The sequence below is a fragment of the Thamnophis sirtalis genome, unplaced genomic scaffold (assembly GCF_051295495.1).
Source record: "Thamnophis sirtalis isolate CommonGarterSnake01/CBP01778 unplaced genomic scaffold, rThaSir2_p1.2 scaffold_2, whole genome shotgun sequence".
NCBI lineage: Eukaryota > Metazoa > Chordata > Lepidosauria > Squamata > Natricidae > Thamnophis > Thamnophis sirtalis.
In genome coordinates this window covers 152,297,732-152,319,461 of record NW_028261382.1, presented here as the reverse complement: position 1 = coordinate 152,319,461, position 21,730 = coordinate 152,297,732, and the positions used below count along the sequence as shown (strand labels likewise).

Below are 21,730 nucleotides of genomic sequence, written 5' to 3'. Positions count from 1 at the left end.
TGCTACAGTTGTAGAGTGATTGGGTAACTAAATTTGGTTCAGCTTTGTTTAAATGTTTCTATTAAATTGACTTGTTCCCTTTACTTATAGATTGTCTGTAAAACTTTACAAACAAAGTAAAAACTAAATAAATAAATAAATAATTGTTTGAAATATCCATAGTTTTATCACTAATAATCAATGATGAGTAATCAGCCTTGGTAGCACAGTGGTTAGAGTGCAATACTGCAGACTCCCTGCAATTTGGCACTTCAAACCTCACCAGGCTCAAGGTTGACTTAGCCTTACATCTTAAGTCTAAGTGATACTGCTATTGCTATCAGGAATTATTGATTCTTCTCACTCGTGGCAATTATGTGAAGCTTATATCAAAGAAACTAAGAAAACAAGCCAATTATTATATATAGAAATATAACTTATACATTGAGTCTTCAGTAGTATACACATCATTATGCATTTTATTTTCCTCTCTAACTTTTTGTATGAGGTGATTTACTTGCAGTTTTCTGGATACCTGTCCAAATCCCTCTCAACTTAATGACATTTGGCACATGATCAATATTAGCTCACAATATACAACATTTCACCTTATAATTAGTCAGGAACAGCAACATATGCAGACTAAATTGAAGTTGCTGGAAAAGTGACTATAATAATTGGTCTCTCAAAACATCATTTCTTATTTCAAAAAGCTTTACGTTCCTGTCCTAATATCAGTAAGTATTGAGTAAATATAGTATCCTCGTGGTCCCTTTTCGGCAGAAAACTATGTATCTATATTCCACTTTTCTTAATTCAGAGTGCTTGGCCAATAGGGAGTAAATAATATACTTGGAATCTATAAAGAAGATGATATCACCAGCTTCACTCACAAATTTTGGTAATATATGGCAGGTCTGCTCATTAATTCACTACCAAGTCAAGAATGAATATGTTGCAGAGAAGCCTGGCATTTACCATAAGTTGCTTGAGGCCAAAGTCTGAACCTCGACTGATGCAGTCAATCTGGCAGTTGGGTTCAATACAAATTATGGCTTCCTATCCTTTCCCTTTCTTTTTCCTCGTTCCCTGCAATATTTTGTCCAACTTTTCCTGCTATATATTCCTTAATCCATCACTACTAGAATTTGCTCCTCTATTTCACTACAAGAGTACAAACTGAGCCTTCCAGCAAAGTTACCAAGTTCTGGGTCAACCTATCACCCTGTTTCAACATAGTAATGCTAATCATATTTTCCTCAATCTCTTCTCCATTTCAGGTTTTGGGGGAACTGGGAAGCAAACAGTGGACCTTACCAAAGGGATTGGTTTCCCTGCAACTACATCTCCTATTCTCCAGCTTGCTTTCTTCCATATCTTGACTTGAATTCTTCCTTCTCAGTCCCTCAACATTCACCTCATACCTTAGTATGAACCTCTTCATCACCACTGTCTAGTACATTCCCACATTCCTGCTAATTTGCTCTGTCAACCCTCTAACCCCAACAACAATCTGAGTTTATATTTTACAAAGCCATGCTGAAAAGGGAACAAACTGTTAATATAGTCCAGAAACATGCAATTTTTAAAAGGAACAGAAAATATTAAAAGAATATAACATTGGTTAAACATTGAGGTTACAAAAAAGGAGGGAGGGTATTAAAACTGGAATAGTCATTACAACATCTGAAACAAAAATATTTTACAAAAGGAAATAAGTTTTACTTTTGCTAATTTAGCAGCAAAATCTAGAAAGAATGTTCTATCAAAATATTTGTTATAAATTATGTTATGAAATAGTGATAGTTTGAATAATTTAATATATAGCTTTTGGATAAACGTTTTTAATATAGTTTAACATCTACAAACTTTCTACTGAAAATGAAATTAACTGCAAATGAGTAGAATTGTATCCATTATAACAACTTCAATTCAAGACATACAGTAATTGGATTAAGAAATTATTTCCACCATACATAATGAAATATGGAATTCACTTCCACAAGATCTAGTGATGATCATCAATTTGGATGAGCTTAAAAAGTGATTAATTGAATTTGTCAAGGCTACTAGTAATAATAGCTATAATCACATCCAATATCAGATAAAATATTATTCTCATCATCAATTAATAACAAATATGAAGAATATGTTGTTCTCATAATGGGATTTTCATTAACATTTTAAAAGAATGATGAAAAGTATATTTCCATGTATTATATAATAAGATAAAACATCTAAAATATTTGAAGCTTGTTAAAATACATAAGCACTTTTATGAGATCAATAATATATTTCATACTTTTTAATAATCATAATTTTAACTTCTATATAAATAAAATAGACATGGTAGCTAATTTTGAACAACCAAGTTATGATGACTTTGCTAAAGATTTAGAAGTCATGACCTGTTAAATAAGTGTTTTCTGTTTAGTAACAGATGTTTTCTGTTGCTAAAGCTTTTTAGATATAAAAGAATATAACTAACATTTTTGTAACAACATCTCTATGAAGTCAAAATAAATAAATATGTATTAAAATCAGATATTGGAGAGTAATTGACAATTATAACTATGGACAAAGTCAGTTATTTGGTAATATTTAGTGAAAATAAGTTGAATAGAAAAAAAGGCACCTTTACTATATGTTTTCTTTCTATTATAAACAATTTCCAGAATTATTAGCTTTACAAGATTATTACCAAATTCCATGAACTCCTAAAATAACTCTGCATATAGTGCCAAGGAAGGCAGGTTGAGGTCTCCCAGAAGTTACAGGTATTCAGAAACATTGAGTGCCACCTGGTGGTTATGTCTTATTTATGATGGTGCTCAGAAATATTCTTTCTAAAATTCAGCTGAATGAATTTTAACACAGAAAGGGATGAATGGGTATATAATTCTTTCTCCAAGGAATTTTGCTACCTGTGTTACTTTCTAGTATAAAACAGGTTTATTTTCATAAGCATTTTAAATAAATACATGCTTATAATAGTTGAAGGAACGCTATATTTAAAACATTGTAATTGATTCATCCATCCTGCTGTCTCAATTATTTTGATGTTTTGATGAATTTTAAAAAGTGCTTTATAAAGCTATGTTCTGTAGTGTTTTATTTAAGGCATTATATTATATTTTATTTTGTGTTTGTTTGTGAGTCACTATAACAATGAATATTGCCACCCAGTGCAAATGGCCGGAAAGTTTAATAATCCTATAGCCGTTATGGCACACCTATGGCATACATGCCACAGGTGACATACAGAGCCCTCTCTGCAGGCACACCAGCCATCACCCCAGCCCAGTTCTATGGCACATACGCGCATGCCTCCCGGCTAGCCAGCTAGTGTTCAGGTCCATTCGTGGGGGACAGGGCACATATGTACGGGTGCTCGCTTTGTATTTTGGTGGTCTACCCCCTTCCCACCCTGTTTTGGGCCTGGAAGGCATCCTGCACCAACCTGGAAGCCAAAACAAGGCACGGACCTCCTCATGCCCCATTTTGGGCCTGGAAAGCCTCCTACACAAACCTGGAAGCCAAAAATGGGTATGGGGGCAGGTACGCATGCGCAGGGGCTCATGCATGGGGGCACTTACATTGCATTTTGGGGTTTTGTGCAAATGGGCATGCATCCAGCACTCTGCACCAAAAATGTTAAGCCATCACTGTCCTTTAGGAAATTCATAATATCTATGTAGAACTAATATTTTGGATTGGATTGGGAAGCAGATAATACAAAACATTATTACTGAAAGACTTGTGTTTTCTGACTGAAGGTTGTCCTACTAAGCATATTTGGGGAATAGTTAATTCAAGTAAATAAAATATGAATTGCTACCACAGAATGAAGCTTGAACTCTTAGGGAAGCTGTGAGAGTTCTGTATCCTATGTTAATATTAAGAGTTGTGTGGGACTGCAATGAGTAGAGGCTAACTGTCAACTGATAGCAGACAAGCTGTATGTCAGGCCTGCAGTCATATTCCTTTTAGAATCTTTGGCCTGCCACATTTTCTATTATTTTTTCTATGCTGTTTCATTAGTGGGGAATAGGAGGGGGAATAGTAAGGAGCAGAATGTGTTGTTATCATAATAAAACATTCCTTTCCAGAAGCCCAAGTCGGCTTTTTTCTCCGCACCTCTGTACCTGACCGGAACTAAATGGGTGGAAATGCCAGTGTGGCAGAGGAACATTGGACCATGTGATGGACTTGTGGCTGTGGGGGCAAGGTTTTGAACTTTCAACTGGGTGGAAACCCAGGAAGCTTTCAGATTCGGGTTCCCACAGTTTATACCAACATGTCTCTCTTATTAAATTGGAACGTGATGAAAGCTATGCCTCGAATTCTGATTTAATTCTGGATGATATTTGGAACACTGACACTGTATTTTAGTGACACTAAAGTTCAGCCATAACAGCATTTTTCTTACATACTGAATGTATGAGGCTGAATTTCTGACATACTCAATAGCACTGAGAGAGATTTAATATAAGGCAGCTTTTTTGTTTCAGATTATCATTGTTTAGAAAGAACTTTCAACTTTTGACATTTGGAAATTTTATCATTAAAATATCTGCCATATTTGCTATTCTATTTAATACAAAAATAAAAAAGAAATAGTTGTATATACCATTCAGGTTATGATCAGCATTATAACATTTGAACATTCACAAAGATTTAGTTTTTAGAATTTTAGAGTGCTATTTAAATTTTTCTTCATAGTTTGAGTTCCAAGACTTGATTTTAAACATTTGTAAATATTATTAAGAATGCATTGTCTAACACCTTTCCAACACTTTTGATAAATAGTTTATAATTAAATGAAAAATTCAGCTCTCCCACAATAATCTACTGTTTGCAATTGTTAACGTTTGGGACAACTAAAAAACTGTACTTTTAAATCACAATGAAACCACAGGTAGTCCTGAACTTAAGATCACAATAGGAACCAGCACCTTGTGGCTAAGTGGTGCAGTCATTAAGTGGGTTATCACAGGACCAGACCCAATTTTGTAACCTTTTTACCATAGTCATTAAGCAAACCACATGGGTGTTAAGTGAATTTGGCTTCCCAAATCCCCCAAAGTCCCAAATTGACTTTGCTCACATGACTGCAAGACCATGCAACTATTGTAAATGGAAGCTGATTGCCAAGTACCCAAATTGTGATCATGCGACCACAGTGATATGAGCAATATGTTCAAGGGCAGGCTATAAGTCACTTTTTTTAGGTCATAACTTTGAACTGTGTTTAAACAAATGGTTGTAAATTGAGGACTATCCATAAAATTATTTACCAAGCTTGGATTATGTCTATTGAAATACTACTAACCTGATATGAAGACAATATTCACATTTTGATCAAACATAGGATAATAAACATTTATAAGAAAATACTGCTGGAATGTAATTCTCTATCAAACAATTTTTAAAGTAAAATTTGAAAAAACACAGCTTTGTTTTTTTATCCCCCCCCCCCCAGAATTTTACATTATAGTTCATAAAAAAGATCAAGCAGAAATATTTCCTCTTTTTAAGTATAAAAGATAATTAAAAACTTCTCAGATTTGGAGGAATCAATGCTGGAAGAAAAAAAATTGCTATGGTAGTTTTATATCCTACCATTTGTTTAGGAACGTTGGGTAATTATAACATCCCTCAACCTACCGTATATCTCCTACAATATAACTGTGCAATAGGTATTGCCTAAAGAATATGTCTGACTCCAAATCACATCATGAGTTTCCATAACTAAGGATAAATCTGAAATTGGTTTCCCTGTTTTCCCTGGTACTTGTCCAATACCGTAACCATTAGACCACTATGGCATATTTTAAGAGATGCTTGTTTCATTAATAATTAATTAAACATGGATTGTGGCATTGGTGAAAACGTGAACTGGTTTAAACAAAATATAATTAGAAGATTTATCATAAAAAATTGATAACATATATTTAGCTGGTAAAAAATTGAAAACAAAGAGCATACATTTGGTAGATTTCTTTTATATTAAGTTGAATACTAACTTTACATAGCTTTATATGTTTTAATACAAAAGATTGTTAGAACAATTCACTTACTGTTTTGATGGATATGATGAAGAAAACATGATGTAGAGGTTTCACATGCTCAGGTGGTCTTTGAAGATTCATGAGATCAGAAGGCTGCCGTGTTCCTCTTCTCGGGAGTGTCTGTACTCCTGAGTGCTTCTGAATGAGAAGAGAAGTTAGGTCAGTGCTTCCACAAAAATATCTGTCATCTCCTTCTGTACTGAATGCAGCGCCTGGATTAAAAAAAGAGCCTGGAACTTTTAATCTGTCAATGATAGTTTTAAATTAGTCATGTATTATAACCTTGGTTGCTGGGTTATGTGACATTTAATTATATCCTTAAGCCAAAATCCAAAGAATTGCTTTTTAAAAATAACCTGTCCACTTATATGTTGATAAAAGGATTATTTGTCAGATTATGAATTTGTAGAACCTTTTTAATAATGCAACTAAGAAAAATAATAAAATATATTGATAGGTGTACATAGTGCAGATGCTTCTGTGTTTTACTTGGCCAACATGGGTAGTTTGAAATGTATCTAATTAATTTGATCTGGAACATGAAAAGAGTGCCTGAGGCAGAATAAATGAATTAATTGCTTCTAATATATAACTGTAAATTGTTTTCTAGGTCATAATTATTTTGATAATCCCCAACAGAACATTTTTGAGAATGATCTGTACCTAGACCTAATTTTATTTTGATTTTATTAGACATTAGAAAGAAGTAGCATCTGACACAATTTTCAGACTCTGTGTTGCTCTGGATAGAGCAAAGTCAAAGAATATTAACTGTCCTTCCAGTCTTCATTGATGCTAATGGGTTTTAAATTGTTTAACTGTAAGCAAAATACTATTGATTACAGTGGTTATTTTATCCTGCTGCAGCCATCTATTTTAATTTTAGGCTCTAGTGCTCACATTACGTATAACATACATACCAGAACTCTAAGCAGACTGGTTGCTTGCTGGCTTCATAATATTTAAAAGAAATCATCTCTCCAGGTTTGTGCATGAGAGAATTTTAAACATATCTTTAATAAGACATGATAGAATGCCTGTTTATTTCTAACCTATACACATATTGTTTGGGAAAAAAATAATTACCAAATGTCTTGTAATATTATATCCTATTTCAAGAATTGCTTTTATTGATATAAAGATGGCTGCTCTGGAAGCAGTGTCATATCAAAAAGATGTATGGGGAATTTGATTATCAATCTGTAAGTTTCCTTCCTTCCTGCTTTATTTTGATTGAAGAGTGAAAGGAAGTACTTCATTTATTCAAATAGGTAATGACTGTAGCATACTATATATTAGCAGCAACCCATGCTATGCCATTATATTGCTGTAAAGCTGATTGAATCCCAATTGATTGCTGCAAAATGGTTCCTAGGCTACATTCATATAGTACTCTGAACTAACAAACTTGTTTAATGATTAATGAATCAGTCACATGACTCTTTATTATAAATCACAAGGGCCATTTTCCAAAACTCCAAAACGGGTGGCATGCTTAGAAAGGTTGACAAAATAGTGATAGTATATACAATCTTTTAGCTAAGTTTTATGAACGCAACCAACTATATTTTTGGCCCATTTCTCAGATTAGTCAACTAGCCCAGATGTGTTTCCAAGTTTGCATTCAATAGGAAACCATAGTAACCTAGACTCTGTGAAAAATGGATCCAGTTACTCAGTTCTGACTAAAATTACAAATACTCTTCTGACAACTTAAGCTACAATGGTTCACATTTTAGGGACGTTTAAATATTTTTAATAATTTTTGTGTGTGAAATGGGTGGCTATATAAATGTGATTAATAAAAATTAAATAATGCACCAGCTTCTATTCATTAATTCATTGCAATTTATACTGCAAAGAATTTGTGGACAAAACACAGCTAATTTGTTTAAAGTGTAAATTTATGAGTGTTTTTAAAAAATATTTCCTTAAATAGCACTTCTTATTTCACAAATGTTAAAAAGTATTCCTTTTAATTAATAAATTAAAATAAAGTTAATTTTATAAAAATTATAATGAGATTGTCCATTGTTCTTTATGAGCTGGAAGACAATAGTAGTAAAATACAAAAATGTCATGTGTATAATTTATTTCAGTGACTATGCTGTTATTCATTCACATTTGCCTTTCATTATTCTAAATTATTCTCATTTTCTATAATTCCACAAGTGAATCTTGATCTATTTTACTAAAAGCACTCCAAGCTTTGAATAGTGCTAATCTAGGAACGACATATGAGTCATGCTAAGCAGCATTCTTAATTATGTAGTAAAAAGTGACTGTAGATTTTAGAACCAAGCTTTAAAGTTTATATTTTGTTAATATATATTGGTTTATGTAACATCAGTTTGTTGTAAAGAAATGTAATACCATGTATATGAAGTTTTCCGTATTGATATTGTCAATTAACTGACATTAAAGTGCTTAAAGCAGTTTTATTCTTGTAGTCATATTTGTTTGAAATTTCAGGTTTTTTTAGTGTAGTAATTGGCAAACATTGAGAGGAAAAGGAATGAGAATGAGAAAGACATACAAGGAGTATGGTGTAGATTTTGGCTGTTGCCACAATCCACAGCTACATAAAATGAACACACAATGCTCAGGAATTTTTTCCCAGCTTCCTTTTCCAGTGGCAAAACCCTTACATAATAGTAATCCATGTCATTGCAAGGAAATTTCTATGCAAAGTACTTATCAGTCTCTGCCTTTTCATAGAAGTACTGTCCACATGTGCGTTGAGTAATACATTTCAGGCCAGAGAGGGTCTTCTGTGGGTGAAACTGGTTTTCAGTCTGATAAATTGTAAAAATGTAAGGCATGGGACAGGAAACAGTAGTGGCAATCAAAATGGCAAATCATCAAACTCCAAGATCTTTAGCCAAAGTTCAAAAAAGCAAGAACTAGGCAAGATTATCTAATACAGGCAAACAGGTGATATATTTTGAAACTTTTTTGTTCCAGACGAGCAGGGTATGACATAGCAAAAGAAATCCATGGCGAGCCAATGTGATTAACAAGTTGTTTATATTAGAGAACTAAGCCTGATGTTTCAATTATAGAGGACATTATAACTGGTATTCCAAGTTGGCCCTCAAGCAGGACTAATAAGAATCAGTATAATTTCTTGCTATTATCTGTCCTGGAATTCAAAGCAAGATTGAGATCCAAAAGTACCATTTTGGATTTGCTGTCAGATTTCTGTGACGAAGTAGAAAACCCAATTTACATTTTTTGGGACTTATTTAAACTGTACTAAGATTCTTAATCTGCCTCTGCCTCTACTGTATAATATTATACATTTTAAGCATGCAGAAAATAATCTATATCATGTAATATCTTGTATTATAATGTATAATGTGCTACATATTTATACCTAAGTTCTGGATCTTTCTGTTAGATGGATTTAACATACTGTAATCTTGTTCATTTTTTGATATTTCATACAAATCTGGTTGTGTAAATAGTTGTTAAAGAATCAGTATGGCATAATTTTTTTCATAGATTACTCAGGTTACATGTTTTATTCTTCCTATTAACATTGAGCTGTGTGGGCAGTAGCTCATCTTTAGTTCATGTTTGTAAGTGAATAGATTATATAACTAGCTGTTCATCTGTTCTTCACATAATGACAAAAAACCCATGTTCTCAGTAATTTCACAATTTAGGTGGCCTTGGAATTAGTTCTTTCTTTCCAACAACGTGTTCCTAAATTATATATATTGAACTACAGCTGCCATGTTCCCCATTCAGAAGAAACAGTGCTACTACAGGAATTGAATTATAGACATCTATGTCTGGAACATGCCATATATGAAGAAGGTTGCAACATTTAAAGCAATAAATAATACAAAAATCAGGAACTCACAGTTTAACTATTAGAAAAATCAATGATATAGATATATTCACTTACAATTTAATTATAAGTAAAGGCAATGATATAAATATATCTTAATTTATATGCTGTAAATGTCTATATAGTACAGCTTAATTTGAGCCATTCAAAATAATGAGGTATCATAATTACTAGAACCTTAAATATTCCCCAACTTTTCTTTTCCCATTCTATCCCGATTTGGAAAACTACAAATGATGTTTATTATACCAATACTTTAATTTGGACTACAATTAAATTGATCCTGCTTTAATGAACTCACAGGATGAATAATAGTTTTGTGATGTTGGAGGTCATGGCAATGTGATTTAAACAAAACTGAATATAGCCCAAAAGTGTTTATCACATATTTTTCTTATAATACTATACAATGATTTGGCATTATTCCTATATCAGGTCAAAGAATTAGATTTAATAGTCTATAAAGTTGATTTTGATGTTTTTTGCTCAGTATCTGCCATTTGTATTGTTGACTTTATGTTGCAGTTTCGATCAAGATGGATTTTTTCTGGCAAACCTCAGTCCATCACAAAAACTCTCTAGTTTTCCACACATGCCCACTTAGAAAAGGCCATGCAGAAACTGTAAATCTTAAAATATGCAATTCAGTTATTCTGACCATATCTATGTAGAGACTGGAAGTCAAGGGGGGAGGGAAAGAGAGGGAAGAAAGGAAGTCCATTCACCTTGTTGCTGATCTTTCTCCTTCCATATTTCACAGAATTAGAGCTTTCTCTAGAGTGTTAGGTTTTTGCATATTGTGTCTGAAATAAGATAACTTGAGCCTAGTCATTTATGCCTTGAATGAGACCTCTGGCTGATTTGTTTGATAATTTTTAATTTGTTTTCTTGACTGTTCCCTGGTATTCGCAGAAATCCTCTTCAACATTGTGTCCAATATAATAAAGTAAATAAGGACTAAGTTGCTAAGCAATAGATGAAGAGGAATGAAAAGGAAGACTGAGAAAGCCATGATGAGTGGAATTGGCAAGATTCTCAGAAAACAAAAAGCAAAGAAATTTGGATAGATGTGATGAATTCAAGAACGGTTTGCAAGGATAGAAAAATATACAAAGCTTATAGAGGATAGTGTCTGTATAACCTGTTCTACTTTTGTTTCCATTTTTTTTCTTTAACGATGCCTTTAATTTCTGGGCTATGTCATACTTTTTGTCTACATTCTGCTAAATGTTGTTTAACCCAATAGGGTTTTCTGTGTGCGTATTGTGTGCGTTGTGTGTTGTAGTTCAGAAATATTTGGAGAGCGGGATTTGTTCCTTACAGCCTTGAGAGATGGAATGCATTCAGGCAACAACATTCAATAATCACTTTAGGCATTTCATTTTGCATGCTATAAATGTGCACATGATGTGTATTGTAGTCTGTGCTGGGTATACGTATCACTGTTATGTGTAGAAACGTATGAGCTTTATATCCACATTTATTTCTTCCTATTTTAATTGGAGAAATTAGAAAACTTCTTGGTTTCACTCACAAGATTAGTTACAGAGTTGTATTGAACAAAGCTCCTTGAAAAAAAGGATGGTTTTATTTACTCAACATAAAAGGGAACTTCCCATTCTTCTTGCACTCCTTGATCTCCATATAACTTACTCAGGAACATAGAAGGGAACTTTTACCAAAAATAAATATTCCTTTACGTTTTCATTCACATGCATTCTACAAATAAAAGCTTTCTTACATTTCATACAGTTCTGAATATAATCCACAGGTATTCATACTATTTAACCCAGAAACTACATAATGACTATTTTGCAAGACTATTCTTAGCATAGTAGATCATGTTTGAAAAATTGTTGGTAGCAACATTGAATTGTCAGAAAGAGTAAACTTATGTAACTGAAAAGACTTGATTCTTGCTGAGTTGCTCTTAAATGCTTTTAAAACCGTCTTCATCTTTAAATAAACTATTGTGTTCCATTTGATTGACTACTCAAAATGCTATTTATTTTACCCTGAAGTACATACTTTTAAAATACTTGGCAATACTTCTTGTCAAAAGCAGGTGTGAGAGATTGAAAAGAATAAAAGGACCACATACTGAACATTAAAGACTGAAATAAATCCCTTTGAGCTGCTTCTAATTTATCTCCTCAGCCATGCTATCAAATGAAATTTTATTCCTCATCTCAATAATATGTGATATATCTAAATTATATTTATCTTGAACTTTAATTATGAATATTTCAAAACTGTAGAATTTGTTGGCTGACTGACATGTTATCTCAACAATCTCCATAGGAACATTTTTACTTCATTACTTTATAGGTAACTCAAGGCAGACAACATACAGTACATAATATTCCTCCTTCCTCCTATTTTCCCCACAATATCAACCCTGTGAGGTGGGTTGGGCTGAGAAAGAGTGATTGGCCTAAAGTCACCAAGCCAACTTTGATGCCTAAGGCAGGACTAGAACTGGTCTCCTGGTTATTAGCCTGGTGCCTTAACCACTATGCCAAACTTACTGTTTTAAATATACAACTGTTCCTTTTTAAAGGATTTTAGAGTTCTCTGAATCTTAACATTGACAAATGCATCAGTGTGACTGTAAATTGAAACATCCCATAGCCAAATAACTCCTTTTTCTATTTTGTGATTTGTTCCATGCATTCCAGTTGCATGAGCTTAGATGAAGAGAGATAGATTCAACCACACACAATAGTACTGATTGTTTTGTTTGAAGTATTGTTACATGAATCCATAATCTACATACTACTCTTATACATTATTTCCTTAGGAACTACTGTAGTCTTCATTTAGTTTAATAGTTATATGTGACCAATATACAGGTAGTCCTCAACTTATGACCACAATTGGAACTGGAATTTTAGTTGCTAAGCAATGCAATTGTTAAGTCAATCACACCCGATTTTATAATCTTTTTGCCATGGTTGTTAAGTGAATTGCACGGTCATTAAGCAAATACAGTTTCCGCTATTGATTTTACTTGGATGCTGCAACCATCATAAATACATGCCAGTTGCCAAGCACCCAAATTTTGATCACATGACTGTGGAAATGCTATGAGAAGCAGTTTTAAATTATCATTGTAACTTTGAATGATCATTAAATGAATGATTGTAAGTCAAGGTCTACTTGTACTACCTACCACTGTGCTTCAATGAATACTGCTACAAATTCCAAATATACTACACTATACTACACTATACTATATATATATCAGAGGAGGTATGTATCTTTTAACATATCCAATTGTAGCATGACTTACTAAAGAATTTTCACAGCATCCATATATTTTTTAATTTGGATTCAGAATATTAATTGCATTTAATTTCTATTATAATTAAAGTTGGCTATGATAAATTTAATCACACTGATTTTCATTAGGAATTAACTCAAAATGCCTCAAATGTTTTAATACAATTAGGAAAAATCAAATATGCATATTATTACATCATATTTTTGTTCTCTATTTTTCTAGGAATTTCTTGGTGATCAGTAAAATACATGCATATATTCAGATGACTCTGGGACATTTTTTGCATCAATGATGAAAGGATTATCTGGCAGCCGCAGTCACCATCATGGGGTTTCCTGTGAACCTGTATGTGACTCTCTGATACATCACTCAGATAGGAAGCCATATTTATTAAATCCTATGGACCATCATTCTGCAGATCATACTTACTATACTCAAAGAAACTCTTTTCAAGGAGAATGCATGGCTCCATACAGTGATCAGATTGCTAGCAGCACATTTCCTCGGAGACGTTATAATTCCCACAAAGGACTTAAGGATGAATGTGCTTTGGTGCCACATGGAACAACAAGTAAAGGTAATCGCATCCCTGCCAATCTTTTGGACCAGTTTGAAAGGCAGCTTCCTCTTAATAGAGATGGCTATCATACTTTACAGTACAAAAGGACTGCTGTAGAACATCGTAGTGATAGTCCAGGAAGAATCCGCCACTTGGTGCATTCTGTTCAAAAGCTTTTCACAAAATCTCATTCTCTTGAAGGCCCATCAAAGGGTAGCATCAATGGAGGCAAAGCAAGCCCAGAAGACATGCATAGTATAAGATATGGCAAACGTAGCAAAAGTAAAGATAGAAGATCAGACGGAAAATCCAGGTCGAATGCGTCTGGATGGTGGAGCTCAGATGACAACCTAGATAATGATGTTTGCATTTATCATGGACCAACTGGGATGATGACCATGGGAAGATGTCCTGATCGTTCTACTTCTCAGTACTTTATGGAAGCCTACAATACTCTAAATGAACATGCAGTAAAGCCTTCCAGAAGCAATAATGATGTTAAATGTTCTACCTGTGCAAACCTGCCTGTAAATTTGGATGCTCAATTAATGAAAAAAAGCTCTTGGTCCTCTACTCTGACAGTAAGCAGAGCTCGTGAAGTTTATCAAAAAGCCTCTATGAACATGGACCAGACAGTACTGAAATCAGAGACTTGTCAACAGGAACGGTCCTGCCAATATCTTCAGGTATAGTATATGTCATTTATTTGATTGCTTGTACGGCTCTTGGTTCTATGTATATTTTTTCACACCGAGATGAGATTCCAAATGAAAAGATGCAAGTGGGAGTTAATCTAAACACAAATTATGGATAAATCTGCATTTTGGTTGCTAAGAAGGAGTGTTTTGAATGAATTCCTACAGTGAGCAACTGGTTCACTTTCTTAATATGTGAAAAGAACAAGAGCTCCTTGAATAATTGTGGGGGATTAAAAAGGCACTCTAGGCACACACAACAGCACAGCAGGGTCACAAGGAGCTAGAGGTAGTAAAGCTTTCATTTTGCATTACAATCTCAATGGACTGATATTCCCAGGACAGAGATTTGTTGGTTTCTGTAATCTTGAGATCTGCCTTCATGTTATTTTGGTGATGAAAACATGAGACCCTTTAAACACTTAGTAATGCCACAGCGTTTTGTATACTATGAACCAACCTACAGTCAGTTTTTGTCACATACAAAACATCTGAACAGCCTTTAGGAAATAATTATATGAAGTGACCAGGTTGGTGTTCCCGGCTGTTATTCCTTTAAAATAAATAGCTAGCACTCGCTGGAAAAAATGCAAAGTTGAAAGACTGAAATTATTGAATGTTCTGATTATACTCTTTGGGAGTACATCAGTGACTCCCGCACAAGCTGTTTGCAGTTAATAAAGCGTCACTATTTTTCACCAGTATTGTATCTTTAAATGTCAAGAATCAGATGTCTGCTCTTGGAGCTATCATACTGCCGGTTAATTTTTGTAGCAAGAACGTGGATCAGAAAATTAACACAGTTTCAGCTGTAAAAGATCTGTGGATTATTTTTTATGCATTTTCTTTTAAAATGGATATGGCACACTTAACTGTGCATGGACAGTGGAGTAATGTCAAACAAAGAAGAGAGAAGACTATGAGGAAAAAAGAGGTTTGATCAATAAAATATTTTGTTGTTGTTGGGTGGAGGATTTTGGGGAGTGAATCATTGCTCTGTTTTTTTTATCTGCTGTTTAGTTTTATTTCAAAATGTTGTGTGCTCCATAGTTAGTTCTTGTTTAGGCAGCTTGCAATCATAATTTTGCATTTGCATCTTCATGTTCAGGTAAAGGATGGGATTCTATTGTCCTGCTGACTTATAGTGTTATAGTTCAGATGACCTAGAAATGAACCAGAGTACCAGGTTTTAAGGGATTATTTTTGAATACAAAAATATTTGTATGTACCTTAAGGTGCATTCAGAAATATAAAACAGCCTGATGTATGTCCTGCATGAATGTTTATCTCTGCATATTCTTATGTTCTTGGGGGACTGTTAGCATCATAAAGTGAGGAATGAAGAGGATTCAGTTGATCATATCAAAATAATGATACTGTTATGTTGTGTGTCAGGCCAGAAAAAAAATAGCTTTACTTTCAGAGACTTGTCAGTTACACAGCTCATGACCTAAAGTATGACTGTCTATAAGTGTGTGTGTGTGTTTGTGTGACTGTGCATAGATGGATTCAGACAGATAGACAGACAAGACAGAGAGATATTTTCTTTTTGCATAGGCTCTTTTGCAAGGGCGGATAATATAAGTCATAGAATTGGCTCTCACTGAAATAAAATTAATATGCAAGTTTGTATATTTAGGAATGAGTTCCACTTAATTTAATAGAGCTTAACATATCTGAGGGCTTATGTACAGTATATGCCTGTACTGTTAGAGGGCATTTCCTACTCTTCTTCACTTAATATATAAAATTCATCCTAAATGTATACTGAATGTGTATTTAATTGTTCTTACTTTTTGCTATGCAACCTAAGATTTTAGCTGACATTTATTTGGAAAGAAGTAAGAAATTTCATTATTTTGAGATGGTTAATAAAATATAATGGATACAAGGAAGATACAAGGGTCCAAGATGAGTACTTTAGATATTGTTTAACTCTATTATTGAAGTAAAATTAAAAGTTAAAACAGTAATATAGGAGCATAAGATTTTGGAAAGTTCTTTAACAAACAACTCTATAATTATAAACCATACATATTTGCAAAATCATGTCTGTTATCCCTCGAAGAAACCATGTTCACTAATGTTTATATACAACAAAACAAATGTGTTAAGCAAAGAGAGCTGTTAGGTTTTTTTAAAAAATTAATTTCCCTGAAGGGGAAAACTTTCAAATAGGTAATTTTCAAGTAAGGGAAATTCTCAGGTTTACTAATGACACTGATCAAAGATTGTCATCCTATTCTGATTATAAATATAATGATTTTGGGTACATCCAATTCCTTTACATTATTTTTGCAGTTTAGAATATGAAAGCTCTATACAATGAAATACATACATTTCCATAACTGCGGTTATCGGAATAGCAAATAAATATTCAGAGAAAATGAAGAAAAGTATATCAAAAGACAAAAGGAGCATGTTTTTTTCTGCATTTCTATAGTTTCTGCATTTGCTGCTTTATTTAAGCTTCTCAAGTTTATAGGAGACCAATCTAGCTGTAATCAGTGAATGTGAATATTAGAATTAACTATGATCATTAGATAATTTTTCATCCTTATTAATCTACTGTGACTCTGGAAGCATGAAATATAGATCCCAACTGACAATCTGGCCTCTCAGCAGTGTTACTGACTAGCATGTCTATTATTGTCATCTGTCTGTGTCAGATAGAGATAACTTCTAGCCATTCTAGAAGTTGTGTTTGAAGATTTTTTTAAAAGTTAACATTAATCTTGATAATTCAATCTTGTTTTTCATTCTGTTTACATCTATATATTTTAATTGGTTGAAATTACTGAGAAAATTGGTAATTGACATGATATTATATCAATGATGTCCATTCACCTCTATTTTCATATAATCCAGGCAGGACAATGCAATAATACTTTTGAGTAACGAAGTAAAGGGGGGATTGCATCTAACCACAGTGGAAATGCTATTAATAGATGTTTCATCATTTTATAGAAGTAATCTTTTGTTTCTTAATGTCATTATACTACTGAACTTTAATTAGGTTAGGATGATTTAAATTTCTATGTTCCATCTAGAATTAGTTTTAAAAAATCCAATTCACATTTATGGAATGGAGGACTTCAGTGTTTGGTTTCAGCTGAATTAGGCAGCTCAATGTTGAGAAGGCGATGAAGCGGGAACTGCAGTGGGTTTTTATTATCATAAATTCTTACCTTGCTTATCATAAATTCTGAGTATTTTCTTTTATTATTTTTATTATTATTTTGTGTAAATATGGCAGTTTGATTCTCCTAAAGCATCCTCATTCATTGTCATTGAACAAAAGTAGTTAGTTTGAGCTGTGCTAGTGGCAACAATGATATACATGCTGCAAATAGAGAATTATATTATTTTAAAACCAAAATGTAAAATCTTTGAGATATGAAAATCTTTAAATGGTTTCCATATCTAATTAAACTTGGGAAACAAGAATATAATCTAATTATATTAACCTAATGTACTACTAACTTCCAAGTTCAGAGTAGATCACATGAGAAATGGAAACAAAATGTGAGATTGCTGTTAATGACATGAATCATATCTCTTTTTTTTTTGTACTAATTGCTTCAGTTGTATCATTCAAAACCTTAAATAACTATTTGGAAGAGAATAGAACAATACTTCAACAGAATAGAGGTAGTCCTTGCTTAATAACCACAGTTGGGACTGGCAACTCTGTCACTGAGCAATGCAATCATTAAGCAAAACTTCATGTGACCACAAACAAACATATAACTTCACTCCTGCTGAGGTTGTTAAGCCAGTCACAGGATGCTAAATGAGACATTATGTGACTGTGACATTAATTTTTTCTGCCCCGTCCCCATTTACTCTGCTTATTGGAAGTTATGGAGCACACAAAGGATAATCATGTGCCTGCATGACTCTGCAATAGTCATAAACATCTCCAGGTTGTGGTTACCCAAATCCTGATCTTGGACCTGCAGACACTCTGTAATAACGAGTTAGTGCCACTATAACTATGATTGCTAAACAGGGCAGTCATTAAGCTGAATTACAAGTAGAGTAGAATAGAGAAAAGCTGATCCCCATCTCTTTTGATAACAAAAGCTAGAGTCAAGATGACTGACCTCCAACTTAAAATTAGCAGAGGCTGGTGACATTTTATCAACAAAATGTACTAGTTATAGCAATAATAGTTTGAAATTACTGACTTGGCTTTTGAAATCTTATTTATGACTTGTTGTTTATTAAATAAGAGACAATAAAAAAGAGGTTTGATCAATAAAATATTTTGTAGTTGGGTGGGGGATTGTGGGGAGTGAATCATTGCTCTGTTCTTTTTATCTGCTGTTTGGTTTTATTTCAAAATATGGTATGCTCTATAGTTAGTTCTAGCTGTTTTTAGCCTGATAGGTAGCTTGCAATCATAATTTTATACATGCATCTCCATGTTCATGTAAAGGATTGGTTATCAGTCATTTTACTTTATTTTTAAAGCAGCAATTAGCTTTTAGACACTATCTGTTTAAAACCAAATAATGTAAAAATGGAAACAGTCTAATTCATAGCAAAACTTCTATAATTCAACAAAGTTGAAGGAAAGGAAATCTTTAATTGACAATGAAAACTTATCAAAATTCATGCTAGTAATTTATTTTTATTTTGCTGAGGAATTTCCAGTTCCATGGTGCCACAACAAAAAGAGTCCTGGGTCTGATCACCCACTGCTTAATTTCATATTTGGAAGAGGGTAGTGCTGGAAAGTAGCTTTTAATCAAGATGGACTTCATTCTAGCAGCAAGTCAAGCATTATGCATAAACATAAATGCTCAGGAAACACACCGAGGCCTGCAAAGCACCCACATCAAGCCTTTAAATCAGCGTTTCACACTAGGTGGAAATTCTGGGAATTAAAGTTCATACATATTAAAGTTGCCAAGTTTGAAAAACACTACGCTAAATGGACTGAGTGCTTTGATCCCAGGCCTGAGGAGGTTTTTATATAGCCCTAGTAGTCAATGGCCAATGCAGCTGTACATATTTTGGCAAGAATGATCCCAAATGGCACCCTAATTAGTAACAATAGCAGCTGTGTTTTGTACTAATGGGAAGATTCGGTAAATCAAATATGTCCACCTCCCCATATGAGGTGAAGAAACAAGCAGAAGGTAAAAAGAAGTATACAGTGAAGGAAACTTAACATTCAAAAGATGCCAAACCATCCCAGAAGTTGACAGAATATATATGTGTCAAAGGCTCTCATTTAATTATATTTATAACTTTTAATCAGGAACTTAACATGCAGCATGATTTCTTTATATTTGTGTAATAGGCATTAATTCTTTCCTGCGATAATATGAATCAGTGCATATTACTAACACAAAGGATGAATTAAATATGTAGTGTTTTCTGTAATGTTTGTGTAAAATGAAAGATATATATATCTTTCTTGCCTGGATATAAACATTATATCCAGGCAAGAAAGAATCTTAAATAGTTGGGTTATATTAGATTATAAAAAGGGGTTACAATAAGAAGTGGAAGTGAGAGTAAAATCCTCTGAAAGTTTCTCCTAGCTATATAAAATGTCAAAATTATGAAGAAGACATTTAAACAGTTTCAAAAAATTGAATATCACAAAAAGAGTGTTAGGCTTTCAAAATCTACATAATTTTTCATCTGGCTAAATCTTAAGGAATTTTGAAAAACCTTATTGGGGTGGGGGGGAGTGATCCATAAACAATGGAATTGATTTTGTAGCCAGAGCATGGAAGGAACTTTTTTCAAGAATTTGTAACTTGTGTTGAAAATTTTACAAGAGTTAGTTTTCCTAGTTTTTTTTTTTATTCCCAAGATTGGAGTTCCCAAGCTATTAGTTGGAGAAACAGTGTTTCTCAACTTTCGCAACTATAAGAGGTGTGAAATTTAACTCACTAGGGAATTTTGGAAATTGCTAAATAGGAAACCAATTAAAACAGTTTTAAGAATTAATTTGTATGTTCCAAAGGTTAACATTGCAACAGAATATATCAATTTCAGTGTAACACATAAGAGAAAAATCTACAGATTAACCTGCTTTAGAGAAAACAAGTGTTTCTTATAAATGTGGGAATATGATATAGGAATATAGATTCAGTTTTCTTTCAGTACCTCCAGCTGAGAAAGAATTTTGTTAGAATCAACAAAAAACCACAAGAATTGCTGGCCAAATAGGAACTGCATGACCAGATTGAATGAAGCAAGGCAAGACAAAGCATCTATACAAATCATGTACAGACAGTACACAATTTGTAATTGTAGCCTATAAAGTGTTTGGATACCCCTTATGAAATAATGAGAATTAATTTATTTGTGCCGTATACCCCTTTGAGGGCCTAGTTAAATCCCCAGGGCCCCTTCAGAACAATCTGTAAATACATAAGACAAAATAAAACAAAACAAATGTCAATTGTATCACAAAGAACTATTATGATCAAATACGGTTATCAAATATTAAAAAATAACAAAGAAGTGATCTATGTATATAAAAGCAAAATACCACTCACATATTATCATGAAATCTCCAGAACTGTAAAGCCTACAAACTTGAAATTTGGCACATATGTTCCTCTTGGCTTCTAGGTGCTTGCTAAGAAAAGATTTTTTGAAATATATATTAATACACTCTGATGCTAAGGAGTTAGACATTCTACTCCCCATCCCCACCTGAAAAGAACTCAGTTCCAACTGCCAGTTGCCTCACATTCCATTATCTTAGTTCAAACTGGTAGATGTTCCACTCCTTCATTCAGGAGCAGTCTGGGGCTCCTTACAGTACTAAATGTTGGTACCTCATGAAAATGTCTACACCTTCCATCTATGGAACGGCTTCTGGACTCAAGGCAGAAGAAGGAATATTCCCTTATGTGCTTCAATCACCGACCACCACTGAGCCAACAGATTGTTGCATAGCCCAATCACATAGTTTTGTTGCGAAGTATAGGTATCCAGCTAGTGTAATAATAGATGTGAAAATATTTTCTTTTTTAAATTCATGGAACCTCTAATAACTATCCGTGAACCATATAACTCTCACACTTTGGGAAGATACATTTGATCTAGTGGTTGAGGCACCAGGCTAGAATGTAGAAGATCGTGATTTCCTGTGAGAGGGATCTTCCATAAGATGACCAGACATCCCGCTTTTCGCAGGACAGTCCCGATTTTTTAAAATTTGTCCCGTATCCTGCTACATGTTCAAAAAGTCCCGATTTTCCAGTGCTTGGTCCCCGGCCAAGCGGCTCGGCCGTTGGAAGTTGTTTTTTGTTT

General features: G+C 33.6%; 1 protein-coding gene across 1 annotated transcript in view; it reads left to right on the top strand.

Moving 5' to 3' along the window:
* The window catches only part of DLGAP1 (DLG associated protein 1), a 296,685-nt gene that overhangs the window by 169,250 nt on the left and 105,705 nt on the right, over positions 1–21,730 (top strand). The window contains exon 3 of the mRNA XM_087707223.1: positions 13,412–14,434. Within this exon, the coding sequence (XP_087563349.1) occupies positions 13,478–14,434 (957 nt within the window). The 5' untranslated portion in view covers positions 13,412–13,477. The remainder of the gene's footprint in view (positions 1–13,411; positions 14,435–21,730) is intronic.